This window comes from Plasmopara halstedii, assembly GCF_900000015.1.
Source record: "Plasmopara halstedii genome assembly, contig: Scaffold_658, whole genome shotgun sequence".
NCBI lineage: Eukaryota > Oomycota > Peronosporomycetes > Peronosporales > Peronosporaceae > Plasmopara > Plasmopara halstedii.
The window spans coordinates 1846219-1854045 of NW_020187575.1; the positions used below are offsets into that span (position 1 = coordinate 1846219).

Sequence of the window (7827 nt, forward strand, 5' to 3'; positions counted from 1 at the left end):
TCACACTTCTGTGCAGCGCACACACGGAGGTTTCAAACAGTTGTACTGATGAAAACGATGCGAGTCCGTAAAGGAGGTGCATGGGCTGCCAGCCCCCAGCACACATAGATTTATTATTGAAAATAATAAAACAGATACATAAAGAGTATTTGTTTAGACAAGACTTGATTCTAAATATAAAGGTCAATACTTCGAGATTGAGAGCAACACTAATATCTAAGTTACTGAATAAGTTCTCTGTTCCGCTTTTGGTGGAGCGTACGGTTCGATCGTTTGTGCGTTTGTGTGCGGACTCTTTGACCTAATACTCTCAATTTGCAAGGTGCACAGCATCCCGTAGCAGGCTCGACCAGCGAAGCACTTGCCAATTTGTAGGTCATCGCACTGTCAATAAGACTCGTTTAAATAGGTACTCATTGTATTTCATCACGAATCTGATCATTTTATTACAAGTCCCTGCAAAATATAGCGGATGCACAATGCTTTTAACGACACACAAATTTCAAGTGACGGTCGATTTTATGGCAGCTGTGTGCTTGCTAAATTCATCACCGCTACCTTAGTAAAATTTGGATCGAGCCTCGAAAACTGCTGCGAGGAATTCTTGTACGTCAGTAGGCCGCTCGCGAATGGCATTATTAGTCGCCAGTATGATAAGGTGTCGAACCTTGCGATCAAAATAAACCTGTCGCTTAAGCTCCTGCACAAAGATACGACGATCAAACTGGAGTGAAGATCTCAGCACTCTCCACGTACCACGTAGTTGTACTTCTGAACGTCCAAAGTCCCTCGCACGGCATGAGCTAGAAAATCTGCAGTTTGATCTGGCTGGTACAATAGTACCTCTTCCAGCACTTGGGTCAATATCGGATCAATTCTGGTTGTAATGTACTGGTATACCTCCTCAAGAGAGGCATTTAGATAAGGGTCGTGCAGACGATAGCGCCTTTGCTCTACACAACAGAGTGTCAGACATACTAATGAAATTTGAATTTCAACTGCGGACGGCACACATGCCATCACGAATTAGTGCCGAGATGGCAACACCCTTGTTGCGGGCTTTATGAGCTTGCTGCTCCATACTCTCTTCGATGCCAAACTTAATTGAGTACAAGAATAGAATGGCTTGTATTTTTAGGACCCGGTGCGTGTCTTTTTCGTATTCGAAGAAGAGTGACTGAAACTAAAACTGCGAATATAATTCGTATTGTGCACATTGATCGTCAGCAAAGCATCCAGTGTCCACCGTTGCTTTCACGAAAGCTGATTCGTTCCTATTGATCACCTTCGCCCTTTGCATCACTTGTTTTGCTGCTACGTCGCTCGCCACTGTCATTGCTGTCGGATTTGTTAAAGGAACGTTTGCTATCACGGCTCCAACCGGATCGCTGGTGCCCTGTCGACTTGTCGCCACGTGAGTAACGTGCGCTTGAAGACGCCCGATCACCATTAGCTGTACTTTCACGGCTGTTGCTATCGTTTTTGTCTGGGCGCCACAGGGTCGTATTGCGGAAACTAGAGTTATCGTTTAAGGACATGTCATGGCGCTTGTATTCTAGCGCAACAAATTGCGGTAGATTGAGCACTTTTCGCATTGTATCACTAAGTTCAGATTTCAGTTCGTCAATGAGTTGGTAACTTCAGTGAAAATCTTTGTCCTACCGAATGCGGTAGCATGCTTCATTGTTGTCAGCATTTCGGTTCCAAAGCGAAATGATATCTTCGTTGTATCGAACTGAAATAACCGCACCACAGATCTCGTTGCCCACGTCAAATTGCTCGCCAATTATCGCTAACACCTAGTCCATAATTCCATTTGTCCTCAATCGTAACAAGCAAATTTTAAGTTAATTCACGCACCAAATCCTCCCAATAACGCGAGGCTATGCCCTTACGAAGGCGGACCATCCACTTGCCACCTCGTCGGTTAGCTGGATCTTCCCACATAGGCTTAATACCTGTCTTGAAAAGGTGGTAGTCCATGGTATTTGGAAGGTCGTTTGGCCGCACTAGGTGGTTGTACAGCTGCCAAAAATCTTGAACCTATAGGTGACGCACTACTTAACAGCATCAAATTTCAAAACAAACTGAAGGTCACGACTTTCTTACTGTCTTGAAGTCGCCGATCCCTTTAATGCTCTTTTCATAGCTTTCCTGAGAACACCGCAGCATCAGTGCGAAATTGCCTAATTATATTGATGCGTTGTTACAGCGAAACAAAACATTGTCATACGCTAACAGCCTTGTTGCCGGTGCTGCGCTTGATATACCAGAAGCTGTACATATTTTGGAGGGGTGTTTCTATCGTCTCTTTCTCCGGAGGGTTCCCATCACCTGTCGTAATATTGAAACAATACTCAGATTAGCACGATGTTATTCACCTCCTTCACCGTGCAGCCGGCCAAAATGGCTTACACGGTAGCATGGACTCAATCAAGATAAAAAAGCGGTACTACACTGCAGTCACGTACCATTGTTCTTTCCGGTCCCCATGGTGCAAAATAAGCGTCGAATCCTCTCCGCGTAATATTGCGTGTACACAACTGAAATAGTTGTACGGTACATAAAACTTCCTTTCTAAAAATCACCGACCGAAGCATGTCGGAATCCGACTCAGACGGAGAGTTTGAAAGGTGCTGTGCTTTTATCAATATCATCAGTTGCTACCTACGTGATTATTGACGTGTAATGGCACCCACATAATTCCTAGGCTTCTGCATAAAGCCGAAGACTCGCACTTACATAAGCCAGCAAAACGTAACTTTAAGCCGGCTGGAGCTGATACATCCTCGTCCGCTTCTGCAGTCGCTGCAGCTACTGCTGGACCCCTCGTGTCGTCAGAGCTGAGTAAATTTTTTAAGACTGAAAGCAAAAGTAAGACCAAGAGCTCTGTCAAGAAAAAAAATGGTAAAAAATCTTATAGGAAGCAGCTTTCAGACTATGAAGAAGAGCCCCCAGGCTACTATGACAACTACTCCACGCGACCAGGCGGTGAACGAGAGAATTTCGGGTACGTATGTATTAATTACAATACTGATCTTTCAAACTAAAAGTGGCTTCAGTACCGATCCATATGCTTTTGATATAAGTTTGCAAGTGGTTTCGGGCAATGCAACAGAAAATCACGATTTCAAACGCTCTTCTAACGCAAATAAAAAGAAGAAAAAAAATGATCAATCGGATAATTATGCAATCAAAGCAGTGACTAAACGTGCGGTAATTTCAATGGACGATCGAATTGCAGAGATCTTAAAACGTACAGGGAGTTCGCAATGGCAGGCGAGCGAGAAGAGCGACGATGATGAATCTAATGACACAGTCAGTATTGGTACATTTAGACAGACAATTGGATGGTTCTTTAGTTAAGTTCTTCTGCTCTGTTCTAGAACATTGAAGAAAAAAATGTAGCGGCATCTGCGAAAATTGATACAAATTTGCCAAGAATCGACCAAGCTAATCAGGAAGATGACAGTTATGGTATTAAAGATATTTGCAATGAACAGGATCGCTCCAGTTCATCTGATTCTCTGGGGGTGGTGTCTGCAGATTTTCTGGTACGGCTGCAACTGGCTAATATTTCTGCGCTGAAAGCATATCTTCACCAGAGTGTTTTCATTGCAATAGGTTCACATCCCGATGAAGCCAAAAGTTGAGCAACCAAGACTTTCTATTGTGTGTCGTTTTGGAGTCTACGACAATGATCAGTCGCTAACTTCGTGTATTAAACTCATATAGTCCAGCCTTGACAGTGGACAGTTTGCTATTAACCGAGATGCACTTATAAGTGAGATTAGTACGTCCCTTTAACGTTTGAGAATCGTCATCTCTGCCCTCACTTAGTAGCCTTTTGCATTGCTAGGAACTCCATCGCGCTACGAGCAACAAGAAATGACCTTTCTTAAGTCCGAAGTCGTTGAAAACAGCAATTCGGAAAAGGTGGACGCCCAGAAGTCGCAACTGAATCTGTCCAAAAGCGACACATTCGGCTATGACGATGAAGACTTCGAGGTATGTTTGCAAAACTGCTGCCGTCCTGTGGGTAGAAAGCAACCTTAGTAATCATCTAAATGCTATGTCAAAAGGTCAGCGATGATACGAAACCAAAAAGTCCGTCAACAAAGATAAAAGGACAGGTGCGGCTGTTTGAAATTCATCGCGTCTTTGCGTGATAAAGTATGTAGCTGCCTTATTCAGGTTGAGACTACAGCCCAGGACGAAGTAGAGACAACACAAGATGCGAATTATGGTGATAGCTTTTGTGATGACGCGTATGAACCAGCTCAGGATGAAGCACAAAAGGCACAAAATTTGGATCACTGCGGCAATTTCAAAGGTGATACAATCAGCTCTACGCAAGACGGCAAGCACGTGACACCAAATACTGATGACAGTGACAACTACCAAGAAGATGTGTTTGAAGAGGAATCTGAAGCTGGAAACAAAGCTTCAATCAATGTTTCTTCGGAATCGGTTCAAGTTATTGAGGTAGAGACCCAGAACCTCCCTGCTGCCACAGACCTGCTTGTTGGTATGGACTCAAAAAATAGTGACCTACTAGCAAGTTACGGCATTTCCAGCACACAATTAAACGGTGCAGAGGTTGGAGAAAAAGGTCCTTCACATGAGCTGATGCTGGAGACGCAGGACGCTTTTGAAAACTCTTTAGCGAATCCTACCGTTACGGAAAAGTTTATGACTGTACATCCAACAGCCGTAACAACAGCCACGTGTTCGTCCAGAGATGTAATTTCTCTTACTTCCGTACGTCAACGATATGTATGCTAGTGTCTGCAAAATAACCTCAAGAATCTGAAAAATGTATTGGTGTAGAGTCTACCACCGCCCCCTCCACCGTTAGATGACATTGAAGACGATAATCAAGAAATACAGAAATTTACATTGTGTACCTCGGTGGTTGACTCAAAGCAATCAATACGACCTGTTGCTCAGCAGTCAGCGACCGTAATCGAAAAAAGTTACCGATTGCCCTCAGCTGCTGACAAATTTCTGCAGATCGAGAACCAAGTTGCTTCGCTGCGCTTCGTTTCGCCTATCCCACCAAGTCTAGAGGCATTAACTTCTCCATTGAGTGGTCGTGTGCATCCTGTTGAGTTTAAAGTAGCAGGAGGCTATCGAAACATGGATGTAGCTGATTTCCCTTCTCCCATTTTCGAGCCTCTGTCACATTCGTTTAATGCAGATCTTACGGCAGAGAATGAAGATATCCAACGAGAAATCGACGAATTCGTACGTACTTCCGTCAATGTACGAGAAAAACGAGATGCAGAACGGCGAATTAAGACGGCAAGAGAAAACGGACTTCTGTTGCGTCTTCAGCAGGCTCAGCGCCATATTTTGCAGCTAAAAAGATACATCAAGGCAACCACAGCAAATGCAGCGAGCAACGAACGCACCGCTTCAACGGTGACTGATGCAGAGGTTGAGGGCATCAAGATGTACAGTTTGCCGCATTCATCTCAAGCTGCTTTTGAAAAGCTTCAGAAAGAGATCAAAACTCAAGATAATTTGATCGCTGCCTTCCAGAAGGAGAATGAGCGTCTTATGCAGCAGCTAAAACAAGTGCAAGGTGATTGTCGTTATAATATCCATGAAGCGAATGAAGATTTGCGTCGACAAGTCGCGAAATTACAGAAGCAACTTGGAGAGCTAGCGACGCTTGATAGGGGTAGTGATTTTACTAGCAAAAAATATCAGTATCGTGCTGCAGTAGAAGGTCGGCTCGCGGCAGAAGCGCATGCTCTGTCCCTTCAGGAGGAACTTGCTGGACTTCGGTTATCTCACCAACAGAAGTTTAACGAATTGACTTTGGAGCTAGACCGTGTCAAAAAAGCCAAAATCGAGCTCGAGTGTCGTTACGAAGGTATTGCTTTGACTGAAGTGGCAGAAGAAGCGCAACATGCTGGAGAGCTTCAGAAAGAGCTGGAATTTGTCAAGAAAGAGCATTTTCAGGCTTTAGCTGTCTTACAGAAAAAGCTGGATTGGTACGTAGAGAATCAGCGATTACTGGATGACCAAGACGATGAACTGCGACAGCTTCGTCGGCAGGTTGCTGCACGGTCGCGAGACTCCATAGCTCCGGCAAACAATAAAGCTAGTGAACCATCTCCTTCTCTGTCGCATCGAAGGTCACCGATGGATATTCGACGTATACAAGAACTGGAGAGTCGGCTCGCTGAAGTTGAAGGAGCAATGCGGCGACGTCATCCAGACAGCTTGACAAATCTAATTCTGGCTACACGTCGTGCAGATGAAGAGTCCAAGATCCGTTGTCTGGAGCAAGAGTACCAGGACAAGATTGTTGCATTATCTCACGAGATAGAGCAAGAACATGAAATAAGCGAAAAAAAATTAGTAAGCTTTCGTCAGCAGCAAGAGAAGCTTTTGTTGCAGTATAAACGAAAGCTGACGGAGCAGGAGAAGCAGCTCAAACAGTTGAGAAAGGCGACAATGGGGTATGGACTTACGTCTAAAAATACGGCTCGAGCGAGAACTTCTGACGCAGAACTGGCGAAAATACGACAATTCTATACGGACAAGATAAAAGAATTGGAGCGGAAGTGGGAGGCTAAATATCGATCTCTGCGCAAACAGCAAATTAAGAGTAATCAGCAGGTAAAAATTCCAAAGCATGCTGATTCTGCTGCGTTAATTACGAACTTGCAGTGGCAGCTACACGAACAGGAGTCACTGATAAAGGATGAGAGAGCAAGGGTGAAACAGCTAGAAGCTGAAAGGCAACTCGGTTATTCATCTGTAGATAATTCGCCTGCGAAAGAAGACAGAAAGTACAAGCCAGAGCTTGTAGATCAAATTGACGATTTGAAGAAACAGTTGGAAGATAGCGAAAATGCACGAGCCAGACTGGCACATTCGTTGACAGCTGTGCAAACGTTTAACTTGGGTCGAGAGCCTAAATCGGAGACTGATAAAACGCACATAGTGTTGAATAGCCCTTCCAAGCTGAAAAATGCTGACAAGCAGAAGGAAGCAGAGCTAATGCAAATGAAGCAGGACCTGGACGCAGCTCGTGAAGCACGAAACAGCGAGCATGCATCTGCTTCTCACACAATCAATCAACTTGAGAAGCAAGTTATTGAGCTTACAGGTAAAACCACCGCTCTGGAAGTCCAGCTCGCGGGCTCTCAACGCGAGGTGCAAAGTTTCGAGAAGCTGCTTCACGAAGCCGAGAAAAGCAATCATTGTCTGACAACACAGGTACAGCGAATACCCAATCTTGAAAAAGAGGTTTTGGCTTTGCGTAATGAGTTGAAGCTACCACGCACGCCGTCATTGGTCCAGTACCGATCTCTCGACCTAAAGATTGCGACTCTTGAGCAAAAGTACAAGTTGCGGGAGGCCGAGCTTCAAGTCGTAATAGATCGCACCCTGACGTCGACACATCTGGAACAGTTAAGTTGCGAACGTGCCCATCGCGCAGCCATCCATGCCAAAAATGACGAAATCGCCTTATTTAAGCGTCAACTGGATGAAATTCTCCATGAGATCGCACAGCTGCAGGAGCCCACATTAGCTCGGTCGACTAGTGTAAGTTCAGATCCTCCAAACATGAGAAAAACGTAGTACTGTAGAAACGAACTCAACAAATTTAATCTGGTTGCCAAAGAATCTATTGAAGCATGTGGTTAAATAAACACAGTCAAGACCATGATCTTGACCCTGTGTCTGCTTGACTTAGATATCGACTTTTTCCCTTTCCGCTTCGCAATTATTTGCTGCCAGCTAAGTCATTGAGTCAATGAGTGCGCTCCGCATGGTTGAAGCAATGCTGGTTGGCTGAGCATTCTG

The 7827-nt window shown here is 44.6% G+C and overlaps 2 protein-coding genes across 2 annotated transcripts; one reads left to right on the plus strand and one right to left on the minus strand.

The window, feature by feature from the left end:
• Positions 1-559: 559 nt before the first annotated feature.
• On the minus strand, positions 560-2493 carry PHALS_13532 (eukaryotic initiation factor 4e; the record flags this gene model as incomplete). Its single annotated transcript, XM_024729309.1, has 9 exons — positions 560-700; positions 757-946; positions 1014-1086; positions 1286-1602; positions 1663-1799; positions 1861-2043; positions 2110-2154; positions 2234-2334; positions 2472-2493. The coding sequence occupies 9 exons, from the start codon at positions 2491-2493 to the stop codon at positions 560-562; spliced, it is 1209 nt and encodes a 402-aa protein (XP_024579699.1).
• A 105-nt stretch (positions 2494-2598) lies between these two features.
• PHALS_13533 (uncharacterized protein) lies at positions 2599-7602 on the plus strand (the record flags this gene model as incomplete). The annotated part of the gene is made up of 10 exons (XM_024729310.1): positions 2599-2633; positions 2711-3010; positions 3063-3318; positions 3387-3554; positions 3625-3672; positions 3736-3793; positions 3860-4008; positions 4083-4133; positions 4195-4761; positions 4831-7602. 10 exons carry the CDS (start codon positions 2599-2601, stop codon positions 7600-7602), a joined length of 4404 nt encoding a protein of 1467 aa, XP_024579700.1.
• Positions 7603-7827: the final 225 nt, after the last annotated feature.